This window comes from Hippichthys cyanospilos, chromosome 7 (genome assembly GCF_059441005.1).
Source record: "Hippichthys cyanospilos isolate Australia breed blue-spotted pipefish chromosome 7, RoL_Hcya_1.0, whole genome shotgun sequence".
Classification (NCBI taxonomy): Eukaryota; Metazoa; Chordata; class Actinopteri; order Syngnathiformes; family Syngnathidae; genus Hippichthys; species Hippichthys cyanospilos.
The window spans coordinates 5,178,921-5,198,396 of NC_142375.1; the positions used below are offsets into that span (position 1 = coordinate 5,178,921).

A 19,476-nucleotide genomic window follows, 5' to 3' on the forward strand; every position below is an offset into this window, starting at 1 on the left:
CGTATGAATCAAATATTTTTCCACCAATTGCATGAAATGAATGGAATAAAATACATTTTGTATAAAAATAAACAGTAATTAAAGATGAATAATAAATAAATGAATGAATAAAATGTAATCCCAATTATCCAGTGTAAGGAAAATTCTAAAATCAAAATATGTGGTTGTGAAGCTTATTTTCAAGTATAGTGAAGTGAAAAAAGTAAATGAATAAAGAGAGTAAAATGTCCATATAGTTTCTCATTCTGGACACTAGGTGACATATATGACAGAAGAAGTTGAAAACTCACCAAAATGAAGTCATGATGACTTGTCAAATACCAAAACACTGTATGCCAACAGCTGAGCTGATAATAAAAATACATATTTACTTTATAAATAAAGTAAATATAAAATACATAAAATATAAGACTTACTCTATGAATAAAGTCAATATAAAAAGAATATTCGAGAATGATTGCATATTATACAACAAAGAATACCTGGCAATGGCCCAGGTGGAGACCACTGCCCATTGTGAATCTCTTCAAGGCGATAGAAGGATTTATCTGTGCTGAGCAGTAGCGCAATGAAGCTAGACGCTAATGCTAACATGAACAGTAGTATAGTATTCCATTTTCTGTAATTGAAGCGATCTGCAAGCTATTTCGCACACGCGTGGCTACTGGTAATGGCCACGTGTACGTTGCACTGGGCACTGGGCACTGCTTATAAAAGTAAGACATTTTTGCTGTTTGATTATAAACAGCAAACTAGTGGGTTCGGGCCTATTGACTTTTTAATGTTTCGCAAAATCATCTTGTAGGTCGCATTAAACCTCCTTCTAAACTTTTATTTCAACTGCAATAAGAAAGGATGAAAGTGGTCCCTAAAAATATTAACCCCTGGGTGTCTGAGGACTTTTGACTAGCATGGCCTTATTATCGCCCAACTTGAGCTGACGTAGAAAGGGTGACGACATCGCCAAATATAAATATACATTTACTTTCAACCCCTCAAAGTGTTCAGTGGCATCAGCCCTGTCCATACATTTATAATGTTTTTTGGGTGGTGGAACCGATAGCCCCTTTATGTACAAAAATGGTAAAAATGTGATAACAGCAAAAGTAACTATACTGTATATTTATATATTTAGGAAATTGAAATAGGAATATTTATAAAAACATTTCAAGATGTCCAAAATTGTGCCAATTGTTCCCGTTTTGAATGGCAGCAAATAAGACCAAGATGGGCTAAATTTGACACCTATAGGGTCTAATTCTCGACCGCCCGTTTGCAAGCATTTAGAATGGATGGCAGCATGGTATAATGAAAATCATCATGTTTTGACAATCTATGCAGTATTTTAGCCTTCTAGTGTTTTTTGTAAGCTTTTCTTTTGATATCACATATCAAAAACAAAAAACTCGAGTTGGGTCAAAATTTCCCCCGGGGGTTAAACATGCATTGATTACATTATAGAGCTGATGTCAAAAGAAGTGTCACAAGTGCATTCTTAGCAGGTGACCACTACCAAAGGTACCACGAGACAATGGCACCTTGACACTGATGAGAAGGCTGCAGCAAAATACTGAATGGACTGCTAATTTGCAAAATCCTCATCATATAAGGTTTTGAACAGAATGCTAGCAGGCAGACATTTGTCTGTCGTGCATTGCTTGACACAGTCAGCCTTATTAGCCCATAACAGCAATATATCATCTGAATTCTTAGTCAACCTCTTATTTCCTTTCTTATGACACGCTAACTTGAAATCTTCAGCTAATTATTCAAAAATAGTCTCAGCCGGTAAGTGCCAGCTTGCCCTCTATACAGTATACCCGTCCCGTCACAGTCGACAGATTTTTGGCAAGAAGAGGAATCTTGCATCCAGCCAAGCATCGTGCAAAAGAACAGGTGGATGGAAAAGAACAGATCTTAGTAGGTCACAAACTCAGACCACTAAGTTTTTACTTTACCGCAAACACACCATGAGCATTAGTACACATGGTGATTTATTATCTCCATCAGCAACTCAAAATTTAATGACAAAAAGAGACATTCTTGCCAAATCATTGCTCTACTTGTAAGAACCCTACTTGGCTGTTTCCTTGGTAACCAGAACAGTGAGGTTGTGAGAAAGAGTTGTGAAGCAATGTGATTGGAGGATGCTGCAGAGCACTGAACCACTCATATAAATGTCGGGAGTCAGGACTTAAAAAAAAAAAGGAATAAGGCTCTTAAATCGTATCAGAGATACTTCATATGAGTTAAATGGCACAATTGTGGGTGTGCGTGTTTTATTCCATACATGTGCACCCACTGATAATATCTCAGCAATTAAGATTAAAGTACTGTAACGATCAAATCAAACAGTAGTTTTTAATTGGTCTTGACATTTACGCCATGTATAACAGTGAGTTCCTTGGGACGACATTTAATTGGGGCAAGATTAAACAACAGATTGCATATTTGATTTTGAAATCTAGTGGTAATCAGTGTTATAAAGAAATGTAAAATTGTCATATTTATCATAATATTCTCCTCACAGTAAGATCATCATTCAGCCTTCCCACACACTAATTTGACGAAAGTCTTGTGCTTGCATGCGATCTAATTATTACTGAATTAAAATAGCATACATCAAGTATAAGAGAATGCCGTCCAATGTAGAGTGACATTCAACCCTACTGTATAGAACTTGGCTCTTCTCAGAGTGAGACAAACAGCAGCTCCTTGTTCATCCCATGCACATGCACTAAGAATAGTGTAGCCATATAAGGAGTTGTGAAAGTCTGTCGGCAACGACTCAGGGATGCCGCACAGTCCTTGGGCAGCGGACTGATTCTTTGACTTCCTGCCGGTGTTCGTTCGCAAGGGCTTACCCCGGGTTTAGCAGTAGCGAGGCAAAATAGAATGCAAATAAGCACGCAAGTGTTCAACCTCTGGAACAACTCATGACCGGCATGACACGGCGCCAATCTGATTTTTTTCAGTAATTCAAAGGGAGTGGAGCCACATACCAAAACTCGATAGGAGGGGCATGGCATAAGGGAGTTTCTCTGGCTGTAAGCAGATACAGCGCACAGTTAATGATAAGTCAATGTGGTTTCCTACGCTATTAAGCCCTTTAATCTGAGCCAAGTATTATTAAAAGGAAAGCTTTGCAGGGCCAAAAATATAGAAAGGGCTATAAAAAGCACACAGGTTCTGAACATGCCTTATTGTCTCGCAGAATTTTATTTGGTTCGTGGGAGATTTACAGTACTGTATCTCTGGGTTGAACTTGAAAGGAGATAAGTCTTTGCTTTCTTCCATAAATATAAACTGGCACCCAAGCAGTTCGTTTGCCCACTGGATTTTGCTTATCAGCTCATGGTATTTGAACAATCCTTTGGCCAACACAAAAATTCTCATTAAAATAAGCTTGGGGCAGTCAGCGAATCATTTTCATTGGTTGTGGTATAAATAATGTACACAAATATGTTTGGTTGGTTACTTCACACTTCATTGTTATGCTTCGGAAAAGATAATCTCAAAGTGTGTGCCACACCACAACATTGGATAGCGCAAAACAAGAGACAAGCACTGCACACGTGCAGCTGTCGAGAGGTCCATATGCCTGAACTCGATGTTTGCAAAGCCGACACGGCATGGAAAATAACATATGACAAAACATTCAACGATATTCAATTTTAACCCTCCCAAAATGTCGGGAATGTATGACTAGAGGAGTCCACTCAAATATAGCTTGTTAATTCTGTTATGCTACAAATGAATGAACTGCAGAATATTTTCCTTGTGAGATATTTGTCATTGGTTGGGGTCATGCAAAAATGATGAGATCTCTTCTGGAGATGTCATCATTGAAGGTTGTTTGGCCACATTTGGTAAGTGAGTTTCAATCATTTCAAAAGACAACAGGTGCAGAAAGTTATGTCTGTCCTCAACCCCTCACTTGTGGTCCAGAATCCAGACAAATGGAATTTGGGGACAGGCTTCAACTGGAAAAGATCCATCATAGAACTAGATCCTGTTTCCCTCCAGGGGCTGATTCCAGCTCAGGTTGAAACCAGCAGATGGTATTTGAAGCCATATGATTGTATAAAATTGGAATGGAAAACAAAACAAAATATTTGAGCAGCAACACAAATTCTTTCTTAAATGATATTCCCTTATTTAAATGGAATCCATGACTGAACCTAATCAAGCCTGCCAGACTACTAGTGTTATAGGGAAAAGCCATCATTTAAATGAAGCTTACATTTTAAAATTTCAGACTAAATCTTCAAAGGCAGATGAGGCAACTGGTAAAGGTTAGAGTGGAAATTTGTCCAAGACCAAAAAACATATTAAAAAAAACATGCATCTTCTGTAAGATCATTTAGGAACACACAGAAACAGCAACATAATCTGCGATTGTCAATGAATATTTCCATAGATCTTTTTTTTATATGAAAACCAGTATACGGATAATCTATACATACGGAACTTTTCTACCGTTTATTCCTGTTCAATGGCACAACACAATGAAAATACAGCAGTCTGTGAACAACACTCAATCCCATGCAAGCTCCTTTTGAAAAAAATAAACAAATAAATCAACCATGTGTGCCACTGCATTATACCACTACTATAATGATATGCCATACATACAATGAAAAGCGTATTTAAAAGACCCTTTAAAAGGTAGAAAAACCTGTTCGACATCTGTATGACTGATTAAACATTGACATTCCATTGGCACGAAAACTAACTGCTTCAATATGTGAAACTGAAGTGTTTCAGCATGAAAAAAGTTATTTTATAATCGCTTTACAGTTTTTCGCACTTAATGGGGACGGGGCCTCAAAGCCACTCCCATGTCTTGTAAGAGTGCCCGTCTCCCTCATGAAATGCAAACCCCTGTTGTATAAGTTACTGTATAAGATTGAATAATTTAGGATTTAGGAAAATATCTGTACTGCTGTAGTTCGACATCCGAGAAGTGCCTGTGGCATGTTTATTTAAAGTTAACTTGTTTGTCTAGCATGCAGGGAAAATTCACAGGGCAACTCATTGCAAAATATACACATTTATATATATATATATATATATATATATATATATATATATATATATATATATATATATATATATATATATATATATGGAAAAAAAAAATCTGCAATGCACAGGGTGTGACAGGGGAGGCGTGAAATAGTGAAGGGTCACTGTAAACAATTTAATTCCAAAGGGAAAGACAAAATAATAGAAACTGCTGACTGAAATGAGGATTGCAGAAATAAAAGGACTTAAAAGAATGTAGGTGTGAACTCTAGTATCAGACCTTGACTATGGACATTAACCGTTGGACAATCACAGATGGACAAATACTCAACACAAACAAACTTTCATGTAGAAATTGGCAGCTTTGGGCCAGCCTCTTCCATTTGTCTCTAAGCATTTTTTTTAACTATGCCTGAATTGAGCTAATGCAAGTAAATGCCAGCATTGAGGACCCTGGGTGACCACATGCTGTCTGTAAACCATATGACATAGGTCGACTTAACCAATGGCAGAGCAGTGTGGTGAGTTTAATTGGTGTCCTGAATTTATAAAATTAATCATAACTACTGTATATAAGATATATGAGTCACTAGAACAGAAAGCATCAGCCTCAGTTTCTCAGTGACTTAACAATTTTTGCCCACCAAGCTCGAAGAGCATCAAATGGTTGTGAGTGTTTTCCTCATTTCAAGTCCACGCGTGTGTCTTCAAATATTTTCATCCGCAGCAGCAGTGATGTCCTCCCATTTTTGCAGTGCCATTCCAAACTCCACTTTCAGGTATTTTGACAACGACTTTCGCTTGCATGACTTTGACTACGCGAGACATCGCTTCATGTCTTTGCATGAATCTCTCTTTCTGATTCGTGGAACTGATCCTTTGCATTCGCGGATCTGGATTTGCAATTTAAGATGATGTCATGCCAAGCTACCAGGCAAAGTCAGTCAATTTGTGAGTCATTCACGCCGCCATTAGTCACGCACGCTTACGTCTTTTTGGCAGAGATCGTACCCCATACATCAACAGTTGATAGTTTGCAACTTGAACGTCGGGTTTACTCATAAATTATTTAATGAAATTGGACTGACAGGCTTGCAAGCGAGTGACTCCAACTCCATATATTGTTTGATAATCATTAATATAAACTATAAAATGGTCTGTCACAATGTTTAAGTGACTATCTGCCACATAACCACAACAATAAATAGGTAAACAAAATAATTACTGAAAATCACTTTTCGTTGCTAATCTTTATTTTGGAACAGATTTCCACTTCAGTGTTCGTGTGCAAGCCAAAGGGGTTTTCCAAATCAAATGCAGTGCTTGTTTGTGCCAGCATGGGCCAGCTTCCCGAAATGATGCCATTTTCCAATAAATTGGCCCTAAATGGCCACAAATGGCTCAAAAAAGCCTCATCTGAGCATTACTAAAAATGTGCACACATTTTCCTTACGATTGAAGCCTGATGAGCTATTGAAAGCTTCTGTTTGGCGTTCTGTTTGTGTTCAATTGTGCCCTTTTTTTCTGCTTCACGCATGTGCTGCGCGAATGACTTGCAGATTGCCTTTGTCTTTGCCTGGTAGCTTGCCGTGATGTCATCTCAATTTGCATATTCAAATCAAATCCAAAGGCTTAGATCCACGAATGCAAAGGATCAGATCCACAAACCCAAAGGAGAGATTCATGCAGATGCGAAGTCGTGTCTCGCGTGGTCATAGTCGTGAAAACGAGAGTTTTGTATTATACCTTGCACTCGAAAGTTTGCAATTTGTAGACTCAACACGAGTTTGAGTCGTACACATATGAATTGTGAAACACGCATACGTCTTTTTGACAGCGATCTTAATCCATAGTGAGGCAGATGCACATTGATTCAAAGGGCTGGTTGGGTCAAAAGCTAACCTAACATGCATGTTTTTGAAATGTGGAAGAAACCCAGGGCACTAGAGAAACCGTAAACCATAATAATTCTAATAATAATAATGAGAAGAAAGAAATTACAACATCCATGAAGTTAATTAAGCTTCATGACGGCAACACTTTGTTTCTCAAATGCATTTATTGAATTTCATTAAGATTGGAAGAGGAAGAATGAGTCGAAAATACAAATGAATTTTGAGACTAATATTAACCTCAATAACCTGCAATCACTGCCCTTCCGAGTGTTGGCAAATTATGGCTGACGTAACTCATCACAGGAGCATGGTGTTGGCAGTGAAGAAGTAAGACGAAACAAAAAAAGATGGACTGGTTTCTAAAATGTGCCAGACAGAAGAGGAGCATATATGATGAGAGAGTGTGATTAAGAGTGAGACATTGCAGGAACAAGATGAATTGAATCGAGTGTGGCGGAGCAGAACGTGAGATGAAATGTGCATACGAGAGGAAGTGAAAAAAACTGGAAGATTATTAGGGAATGCATACATGCTCTGAATTTTCCTTGTTGCCCTCATCCGAGACACACACACGTACACACAAATATTTGAACTGAAAGTTCCCAATGTCATGTCTCCATTGTTGTTTACACAAATGCTAATCATTAACCTAAAGAGAAGTCAACAGTAGCTCATATCGAACATAAGATTTCCACTAATGCTGAGAAGCAGAACCTGATACCTCGACCAAAAAGATTTCACAGGGGTTGAACTGTTTGCACCAAGATTTCTAACTAGAATATCAGGTCTAGAGTCACCAACTTTGTGATTTGTACTGGTCATTGTTTAATAATTTTGGAATGGGTCAGAAAACGGATCCTGGATTTGAGTACAAGGCATCAGAAAAAGCATGGCTCAGATCAGACCGGAGGTTTTTCAGATCAGCCTCAAAAAAACATTAAGGTTGTGTGCTTTAAAACGCAGGGTTCAATAACAAAGAAATGTAAAAAATGCAGATTTTTTATAGGCATTTGCATAGTGAACTGCTATATAGCAACTGTGTATTAGTGATGCTAAGAAGTTACAAACCAAGATAACAGCAATACTACTTTTTTTTTTTTAAACCAACAAAGTGGATATGGTTGTCAATTTGATCATTTCCGTTTAGTAAAACTTGTTCAAAATAAAATGCTTTGCTTTTGGTGAGTGCATCAGAAAGTAGAATTGCTTTATTTTGCTTTGTGGTCTATTATTTGTTTTATAACTGATAACCATAAAAATGTCAACTCTTAAATTACATTATGAAGATGGAAAAATGTGAAATGTTCCAAAACACCGAAGGCAGACGAGCATTGAACTTATAAGGTTAAAAATCCAAAGGCAGGCGACCATGAAAGTAATAAGATAAACTGTCAACCGTTAGGAAAGGCAGCTGTAAAACTGTCCCATTGTCTTTGGTCATTTGACCTTGCAAGCTTACAATGAGGTCAACAATAACCAGGAAGATAAAGCATCGCTGCATACTTTCTGATCAAGATATAGAGCGAGAGTCGGCGACTCTTTTCTCTGTGTGGCCGCACATTCGGAAAGCAAAGGAAAGCATCCTTGAACAAGCGCTTTAATCAAGGCTCAGTGTGAGGCAGCGATGCCAAAGATTTCTTGCGTTCACTGACTCTCCTCCACATTCCGTTCTGTTGGCGAGAACCTTGAACGCAAACATGAGGGCTAATCAACAAAGCAGGCAATATGGAATGTAAAAAAAGCCATGATTGGTGTGCATTGGTAAATATGTCAGCTGCCTTACATACAGTGATGTGGGGATAAATAGGTTCAATATTTAACAGACAAAACTGATTAACACCATTATATCCAAAGATATATGTATTTGGCTCTGCATAAAAACGCAATTGCCACCCCAGGTTGAACCATGAATTATTTACCATATTTTCCAGACTGTAAGCTGCTCCGACATAAATGCCGCAGCAAGATAATTGAGCAAAAATAAATAAATAAATTATCAGGGATAAACGGCACTGGACTATAAGCTGCAGGTCATAACATCAGATATTTTCACTGAAAGATGGTAAATAGATTTTTTTTTTACTTTTTTAATTGCTTGCCTACAGCAACATCCTACAGTATCTTCAAATGACTGAACATGCATATTTGCACAAATTTGCGTATTTATAGAAAATGGATGGATATTTTAAACATTACACCAACAGAATATTGCAGTTAACCAGCAGTTCAAATTCAAAATCAAAAGTTCCACAGAATCTTCTTCTGTCTCCCTTTGTTTAACTGATTGAATATTTCAGTGGATTTATAAACACAGTGCACATAATTCATATATACAATCATAAGTATTTAAATACAATCATATATACTGCATACTGTATATCAAATTTACACATCGCAAACATTTATACAAGAGGTCATTCATTTTTGTATGTGACAAGTCAAATAATACATATTTAGGTAACAATGAACCAGAAAAAAATAAGTTACAACAAAATCCTTCGGAAACCCAAAAAGAAAACAGACAAGTTGAAACCAAACAAACATTTAAAGTAAAAAGTAGCCTTTTTTTTGTTTGTTTGTTTTTTTTAACCAAAATGGAGTGTTATATCAGTGGTTGAAGATGAAGGATGCTACATGTAAATTCATTCTATTTTAATCCATTTGAATGCCGTGTTAATATTTGTTGTTTTTTGCGCATGTCTTATAAATGCAGTTTGAACCCTGGACTTACTTTGTCATTTTTATCGTACATTTGTCGGGACTCCAAACATTTCTGTCAGGACCCATATTTTTTAGGATTGCGAATCCCGGGGAACCAACACTTTTCAGAGGTAAAATGAGCACTGTGAGATGCATACTTTCTATGGTTAAGTTTGCCAGTATTTCCCAACGTTGTGAAATCATGCATGGAGCAGGTAGATTGCAACGACATCCCTCGATCCCTCTCCACTCTCCAGGCATACCCATTCAACATCAAACTCTGACATTTGTCTAACGATTGCGTTGAGTACAAATTGATTAGTCATGTCATGAGAGAAGCACTCACTTGCTATGTTCCTAGGAACAGCGCTAACTAGGGCTGGGCCATTTTGCCTAAAAATAAAAATTTGACCACTCAATAGAGGATTTTAATGTGATTTTAATAAGTCTACTTAGAACCAAGCACATTATTTACATGTAAGCAAATTTTAATTAAGTTACCAGTCAAAATGTCATTTTCGGTCATTTCATTCAATTTATTATCATTTATTATTGGAATTTTCAAAATGAGTCTGAAATCACAGCTTGCACAGTATATAATAGGAATCAAGTGAGAAACTAAATGCCATTTCACACAGGTAAATAATACTGTACACTAGGGTGAAAAAAGTTGATGCTTTTGTCATGCAAACATGAAAAACATTGCCCCCTGCTGGTACGATACAAAGTGCTTGATTTGACTTTTAATCAAAAAAGTGCTTGACTTTGTAAATGTTATTATCGCCGAGGATCACCTTCATTAATCGTGGCAGCCATTATCGTGATCGCGATTAAAATTCGATTAATTGTGCAACCGTGGGTGTGAGTGTGAAGTAAACAAGAGGAACGCAGATGATATGGAAGCTCATGTGGGCCAAACGTGCCACAGCAAACGGAAGGAAAATATAGATTGTTTGATTTTTTAAATCATCCATAACAAAAACTCAAATTAATGGAGACAATCAATATATCACCCAGGCCTAGCGCGAACTCCATGCAAGTAGCGTAGCTTTGGGGTGTTAGTAAGTGAGGCTCAGAGGAGGGCAACCTAATGTTGCCGCCATTACACAAATACCCATTTCACACTTTTTTTTTCTTTTTATAACAAGCGGATGTCGGGCATTGAATTTTTATATAATGCTACAGGACACGTCACAGTATGATCAGACAACACAACATTAGCACAGAAAGGTGAATGTTTCTCGGCCAATTTAAAATAGAATAGAATAGAATAGAATACTTTATAGTCATTTTATTCTTTGTTAGAAACAATATCAGAAGTGGAAGGCGCAAAGTAACAAGAGATGGGTGAGTATGTATGGGAACGATGCATGGCTTTATTTCAAGACATCGGGACTCATGATACAAGTATCAGCAGCTCTCTTGGAGCAGTTGTTCGATCACCGGTCAAAAAATAGAAATTGGAATAGCCAAAATTTCCCATTTATTTCATGAAATAGGAATTTTGTGTGTCTGTACTTGATAATGGTGACTAATAAAGAGTTGAGTGATCATCCCTAAAAATAACATATTGCCGAAATTAGTGACATCTTTATTTGATTAATTTATTCGGGAGCCGCAGAGTGTGGAGCTTATCGATACTGCATTTTCTAAAAATTCAGCATCGAGGCCATTTAAGTACAGGGCCTCAGTACCATCGCTAACTGGAAACAATGTTGAACGTAGAGGGGCTGTGCAACACAAATCACTCTATGATGACTCAGCCGGGTCTACAGGCCTCACTGACATCAGTTAAGGCCAGTTTTATTACTCAAGCACATGAAAGACATTGAACAAAATGGCATCAATGAAATAGTTAAAAGATGAAAAATAATACTGCTGGTAAAGCACACAAACACACAGGAGAGACAGAAAAGATTTGCCTCATATGTGGCAAGAAGCATTTTTATGATCCGAAAGTCCGGCGAAAAAAATAAAAATACATCAAAAACTAAATAGACAAAAGAACTTTGTTTTGGAAACGAACACTCTGCCAACAGTTAAACATGCCGGTGGCAGTGTCATGGTCTGGGTTGCTTTGCTTCTTACCAACCTAGACGAATTGCTGTGGTTAATGGGACAATGAATGTCGTTGTTTGTTGCAAAATTCTGAAGGTGAAAGTGTTTTGTTCTGCCGAATTCAATTACTTTCTATCTGTAGAGTTGATTGTATATAACAAACTGCAACCAAAATCTGATGCAAAATCATTGACTCTTCCCTTGTGGTGCACTATCACATATGTGAGCATCTTTGTTTCAATTACTTTTGCAATTTAAACTTGTATGTATAAAGTCAATGTTGTGATGCTATATGCAGGGGCACATTTTTTTTTTTTTTCAGTGGGTTACTCACATGAGTACCAGGAATAAGTGTTTAGTAAGCACCCTTTCTTTCATTAAAAAGTCTCCCTCAATGTCAGTGTCGCTCCCACATTAAGCACACAGTCTGTGTGCACACAGCGACATCGAGTTATCCAAGCCTGCGTCCTCTAAAGGTTTCTTAAATCCTTCAGTTATGGTTTGCGTGGTTCGTTCGGGACCCAGTTTAATTAGTTCAAGGAAGTTAGAGGTAAGGGTTAGAGTTATTCGTCACTGTTGAGTCACAACGTCACAACGATATCCTTCACACCTTCACGAGAATGATACGCGGCCTTCGCAGCCAATCCAAGCCGCTTCAGTAAACAAACAGATAAATACCTTTAGAATAGGAAAACATGGGGCGCGCATGCTTAGCTTGATGAAAGGCAAGGAAAGCAATAATATGTAGAGATTTCATTGTTCCAGCACTTTGTGTTACCACCTAGCCAGAGGCCATTTATTATTGCTTCTCAATTAGCTTGTTTGTTAGCCATAAGTTGAACTTCGTTCACATGCTCGTAACATACTAGTCAAATAAAGGATGACTGATGGTTTTCGACCCTGTATCCATAGGTGTCGAACTCCAGTCCTCGAGGGCCGGCATCCTGCGTGTTTTCCGGTTTTCTTTCCCCAACACACCTGATTCGAATAAATAGTTCATTAGCAAGCTCTGCAGGAGCTTCGAAATGATCCCAATCATTTGAACCAGGTGTTTTTGAGGGAAAGGGCTTGAAAACATGAAGGATACCGGCCCTCGAGGACTGGAGTTCGACACCTGTGCTGTATCAGAAGCACCTGTTTTTTCTGCGAGCTAATTTCTGTCTCGCATGCGCACCAGTTACAGTATGTACATCTCAGGCTTCCCTTTGACATAGATGTCAAAGTCCAGTTGTCATTGGCCAGTATCATGCACGTTTTCAATGGTTCCCTCCCAAACCCAGCTGGTTCAAACGATTAGGATCATTTTCAAGCTCCTGCAAAGCTTGCTGATTGGCTAAGCATTTGAATCAGGTGTTCTGGGGAGAGAAACCTGTAAAACACGAAGGAGTCCAGCGCTTGAGGACTGGAGCTTTATCATTTTCTTCAGACATTAAGCGAGGAATGTCCAAACCCAGTCCCTGAGGGCTGCCTATCATGCATGTTTCCGTTGTCAAATGCCGCTGATTCATATGATCAGGATCATTATCAGGCTTCCGCTGAGCTTGCTGATGAGCTGATCATTTGAATCATGTGTGTTGGGAGGACAGAAACCTCAAAAACATGCAGGACAGGCAGTCCTCGAAGACCGGGTTTGGACATGCCTGTCTGCGTTAGATCCTCAATAAATATTGCAACAAATAACTACAAATTTCGATGTACAAAAATAAATTTGCAACCACAATGTGTAATCACGAATGTAATATGTAAGGAAAATTAATTATTAATGTTATTATTGGGGATTACTAATTCTTTCACGTTTATTACACATGTGTTTAAGATTGTCAAAATATGACCTATTAAATGATATGGTATTATTGTATGCTGTGGTAAAAAAAAATAAAAAAATAAAAAAATCATTATATTCTGCACTGTAATTAATACGGCGTTACAAACCAAAACTGTCACAACTTTGTCATTGTCCACACCCCCTGGAGTGTGACCTTTATTGCCTCTTACTTGTTTTGCCTGTGAATGTCAGCCCACATTGTGATTATTCTTTTGCAGAGGGTAGTCACATTACCCCACTTATCAATGAGACCTTTCAGCAAAACCCTTTCCTCTAGTGAGTGAAACATCATTTCCTGCTGGGTTTGCACACAGGAGCTACTGAGATGCGCCCCCGTTACTTTCTCTATGAAGTCCTTTCATATTTACGAGAAACCCAGAGAACTCCATTGCAACACATTTGGTATTAGCTTGCAGAGGGGCAGGGGACACAAATGCCTGCACAGAATCACTCTCTGTATGAAAGAGTTGATGTAGAAAACAAAAGGCAGTGTGATGGGACTTTTGCTCAAGATGTTTCAAACGTAACCAGGACCACCATTTAAAAACAATATTCAAAAGGTCTGCCTAGTTCAAAGCATCCCATGCAAAATTATAGACAATGTGCCCCCAAAAAGAACATCACAGAAAACGATTAGTTTTCAGGTAGGTTTCTTGCTTGTATCAACAAAAAAAATGTCATCTCTCTACATTTTAAGGGGAACACCATGACGAAATGAGAAAAAGGAGAAATATGATCAGTTAGGTCCATGAAATGAGTAGAAAAATGCAGAACAATTTTAACGTTCATGTACAAAAAATTTTAAAAAGCCAGCAAATTTTCCTTGGGAGCCGTAAGCGCTTGTTCTATCTCATTTTGTGGCCGGTCCGACTTTTCAAAGAAATTCCCCAAACTCTAGCTTGACCAAAATAAGTCCTTTGACAAAGGCATATGCGGATGCGCCTCATTTTTAAAAACTACTCTTCTTTCAGACTCGGATGACAGATTAAACGTTTTTTCTTCAGTCCATCTATGCAGACCGATAGTTGGAACTTCCAGGTGTAAGCCAAACAAACCATGTTTCCATTGCCTCCTACAAGTTACTTGCACCCTCAGTGATTTATGAATGCAAAACAATGGAAAAGCTTGGACCCACAATCAAAAATCTGCGTTCTTCACTTGTGGTCACGTTAACATGTGGATACCAAATGAATGACATTTATGTACTTCTCCTGTGAATAATAAGAAGTGTGAAAAGTGTAGTGCACTTACGTAATACTCTTATCTACATTATACTAAATTGTGTACAAAGCACTTTACAACCTCGTTTATTCACTTTTTAAAAAACCATAAACCATAATGTACACAGATGAATTGACACAGCAGCATCATTCTGTGGAAAGGGTTCTTTTTTTTGTTGAAATAGATTACTTCAACTTCCAGGATCCATTGTCATACATTGGCCAGCAGAAAATGAGTGTTTTAGGACCTATCTCCATTTTGTCATACCAGCGAGATCGCAAAGAAAGTCAACCTTATGTTTAAAGTCCAGCCAGGATCCATAACGTCAAAAACCCTTTGAAATGCTTGAGATTCTAGCAGTAAAGTAGAAAAGACCCCTACAATGCTTTGCTGAATTGTCTTTGGTCTATGATGCCTATGCGAACTAGAATTCAGGCCACACATGCTCATTTTACCTCTGAAAACTTTATTTGACCCCTATGACTCTAAGCGTCCCAACAGAAATGTTTGGAGTCCCAAAAATCATGCTAAAAAAGGACAACGGCAGGTTCAAATTAAATTGCATTTACAAGTCATGAGCAAAACCAACAACATATATTAACAAATGTCACATAAAAATAATAGAATGAACTTATATGTAGAATGCATCATCATTTTCTTAACATCACTGCCACTGATATAGCTTAGTCCATTTTGTTAGAAAAGTCCACTTTTTTCTTTGAGTGTTTGTTTGTTTAGCTTTAACATGTCTGTTGTGTTCCTCTTCTTGATCTTCCAAAGCATATCGGTTTCACTTATTACTTTCTGGCTAATTGCTACCTGATTGTGTATTATTTGACTTGCCACCAATACTAAAATAAATAAATTAAAAAATGCCAAGTTAATGTCATTTCAGGTCTCAAGATAGCGCTTTTAGGAGCCAATTTTTACTAATGAGATCTTACAGATGAAATCTCACAGATCTATGGTATAATTCAGCATTCAGGCACTTTGAATTAAAATATATATGTCACCATGTCTCAAAGCCCCAAATATCTTGTCACTCAATATTAATACCAATATAAATACCTGTTATGGCTCAATGATTTTAGAAAAACATAAAATTGTCTTTTCGCTGACAAAAATTGCAATTGCGATTTGTATCTCCACCCCCACCCCAAAAATCAAGCTTCAGTGCAATAATCACAAAAAGAATGACATCAAAACATCAAAAGCTAAAACTCAAGAGAAGCTTTTTAAAGGTTTTTCAAATGCTACTTACCGTCATTTACGAATATGCAATTATGTGGCTGTATGTAAAAAACACATTCTTGTTTAAGATTATAGTTTTTTTTCTCCCATAGTCAATGCTAAAGTGCTTCAAACAAAGATCAAGACTTTAGCGAAATGGCCTGAAAGTCATGTTACTGGTATGAAAGGAAGCATTTGGTCTCAACAGTGATGGTCAGTGTAAATGTGTAAAAATTATAATGGGATTAGTTCTATTTAAAACTGCAATATTTGCATGTAAAAAGGTAATTATGTCCTGTTAAGAATGTGTTTCTCCCTTTGATTCAAGTTATCATTTTTATTTTGCATTTGAATGTAAATGTTTGGCTTTTCTTTCGTGATTATATCCCCCTTGGCAAAGCTAAATCGATTAACTATCTAAATCAATTATAACTGGAAATTTGAGATGATTATCGTGTAAACCTCAAAACTCAGTGGACGATAATGATACACCTAAATTTGCTGATATTTAATTGACTTTTGACCACCAGGTCTTGGTCATGGCTGAGTTCAGCCATTAGTACAATTTATATTAAAATTTATAATGTAGCCATTGACTTATTTTACGTCTAGATACATATCAATTGAGATACAAATTTGTTGTTCATAGCTGTTGGCGGTTTTAGCCAGACTTAACTCGAATGCCAATTTTACATCTCTAAGTTTTTGTACACCTAAGTACCGTACTTGTGTTGGGTATTTCCCAACACTGCATCTGACATAAGCGATTAAGTTGGGTAAGTGATCCCTCAATTGCTTTTGGTGAAAGTGTTACTTGTTAGTAGGATAGTTTATTTGTCATCACAAAGGAAAGGATCTGCTTCACGCAGCTAGCGATGTAATAGAATTACATGAATTATGACATATCTGGCATGGGTACAGCTCGGGTGCAAGCTATCTTAGCGCTGAGTATTGCAAAGCTGCTGTAGCAGCATGGGTGAAAAAGTGATGTAGACGTGATGCTTTTTAAACCAGTTTATATTAACCTTTATAAAAACATCTGCGACAATCTCACTATCGCGTGGTCCAAGATGGCAATTTCTGTTCCAAAATAATATATTGTTCAGGCCTAATATCAGTCAAAACCGCTCATGTGAGATTAAAAGCTCAATAATGCTTAGATTTCCTTTATATCTTCTTTTTCACCAATGTGAAGCTGTAATTTTTTTATTCATTCATTCATTGATTCATTCATAATGGGGTAAATACTTCTGCAAGCAAAAAAATGTGGATATGCAGTTTAAAAGAAGACCACTTTTCACTCGATGCATGTGCCACACATACATACATTACACGAACCGAGACATGGGGGACACCGCAATGTTATGATCTCCTTTAGGTCAAATCAGAAAATTGCGATTTGGCGTTTGTTTTTTAACTCATAAATTGCAGTGGAGACATCACCTATTTGTGCACATCGCTAGAGATTACTTAATAAGCGATCTAATATCAACAAACATAAGCATTTTCAAAATAGTCAAGTCGTGAGAGAATTAGGTTTGTCACTTGCAAACATAGCTTCAATTTGCTATTTGGTTGAATTAGAGAGGATTACCTGAAGGTCAAAGAACTTGCTGTATCTTCTGTAAATTATATGAGAGGTATTGTCAGAGTAGGTGACATTGATGAGATATACCTGCCAGGGAAAGAAAAACAGAAGGTCAAGATTAACACAGAATATCTTGCTATTCATTAACTACACTTTAAGGTCCATACATTGTGTTACCCATGTTAAGTCACTCTATTATCACACCATTCGTTTATTTATTTATTTATTTTTCATAAAAGTGATGTCAATGCTTCATTTCCTATTCTGCGTGGCCATTGGCCCTAAATCTGCCCTTCAAAATTGGAAATACTGCATCTACCTCAGTGGTCCCCAACCTTTTGATCACCGCGGACCGGTCAACGCCTTACATACTGTTATGCTATGTGCACACCGAACGGCGAATCATTCGCCGAATCGCGGGGCTCTCTGTTGCTGTTGTACTTTTTGTCCACTTTTTGTTGCGTGAGGAGAGGGGAGTGGAGCGAGCTTGCTGTGCACATTAAGGTAGATCCGGAAAGAAGAGGATTGCTGAGAACTTTCACTTTTCTGGGATGTGACATAGCCAATATTTTCACCAACAGCACCTTTATTCTTTGCAGCAATACTGGCCTACCAAAAAATAAAAGTTTCAATGTCGCAATCGAGTGTCCGAGACCGTGCTAAATATTAGGCTGACAATGCTGCGCTATTGTTAGCTTAGCACTGTAACTACGGTTCAACAGCTGTTAAGTGAAGCAAACGCTGCACATACCAGTTGTCCCAAGTTCTCGCTTCCGCCTTTCGACAAGCCAGGTGAGTGCTCTTGCTTGGCTCTATTTTGTATTGAAAGCTCAGCTGGCCGTGTTGGATCGCTCCCGGTGAACGCAAAGCGGCTGCCATGATTCATTCCTGCCCCCTGCGTGAGCCGTTGAATGTTTCCGAAGTTGATTGGCTGTGGCGACACGAAACGCGGAAGAAGTAAAAAAAATAAAATAACTTCACGCAAAAGGCGAAATTTCGCTTCTCATGACCGCGCGCGGCCATTCGCGTCTCTCCATTCGCGTCCATCGCGTCGCCCGACGTGCATTCGCGCCCAGTCACACGAACTCCATTGACTACAATACAAAACGCCCCGCTTTTTCACCTTGTTCGCGTTCGGTGTGCGCGTACCATTAAATTAAATCATCTCCAAAACATTATTTCGGGTGCAGCCCACGCGGCCCGGTACCAGTACCGATCCGTGGACCGGGGGTTGGGGACCACTGAGCTACCTAACAGTGCGGATTTCATGAGGTAAACGGACACTCTTACATGACGTGATTGGCTCCCAGCGTGACCATCGACCAATGAGGGCAGGAAAAGATACAACTCCTGGCCAGGAGTAGATTACAACCCCTGCCTAGATTGGTTGATGGTCATGCCAGGAGCCAATCACATGTCTTGTAGACACGTTATTAGACACCTCAGATTCAGGAGGAGCAGTGCATATTTCATCCCAGCCGTGGAACAGTGAACCAGCTCTTCACCCTTGGCAGGGTACACACATAAAAACTGAAAGCACGGACACATTCTATACTAAATGTGTATCTTACAACTCGGATGATATAACACATATGACGTGTCACAGTTTGATGATTTACATTTTTCTAACAAAAACAACCTTGATTTTGTTGTTCTCTAGCTCTGTGAATTGAAATAAATGAGTCTGCATCATATATGGTATGCACAGATTGGGGGGAAAAAAAAATCAGTGTTTCCCTGATGAGTAATTCCAGTTTCCCTTCATAACAAAATCTATTTTCCTGATCAAGCCCTTTGTTCCTTATTGAGCTGAGAAGAATAACATTTAATGAAAGACCTTGACTTTGATTGTAGCAATACAAAAGTCATTCCTCTACAAAGTTCAGTGATGAAAGGCTTTGTTGTTGCTGCTGCAGAGCACACCAGGCATG

General features: G+C 38.1%; 1 protein-coding gene across 2 annotated transcripts in view; it reads right to left on the reverse strand.

Moving 5' to 3' along the window:
- The window catches only part of sh3pxd2aa (SH3 and PX domains 2Aa), an 89,161-nt gene that overhangs the window by 61,271 nt on the left and 8,414 nt on the right, over positions 1-19,476 (reverse strand). For both annotated transcript variants that reach the window (XM_088419341.1, XM_088419342.1), the window contains exon 2: positions 17,552-17,632. In XM_088419341.1, coding sequence (XP_088275467.1) covers positions 17,552-17,632 — 81 coding nt within the window. The remainder of the gene's footprint in view (positions 1-17,551; positions 17,633-19,476) is intronic.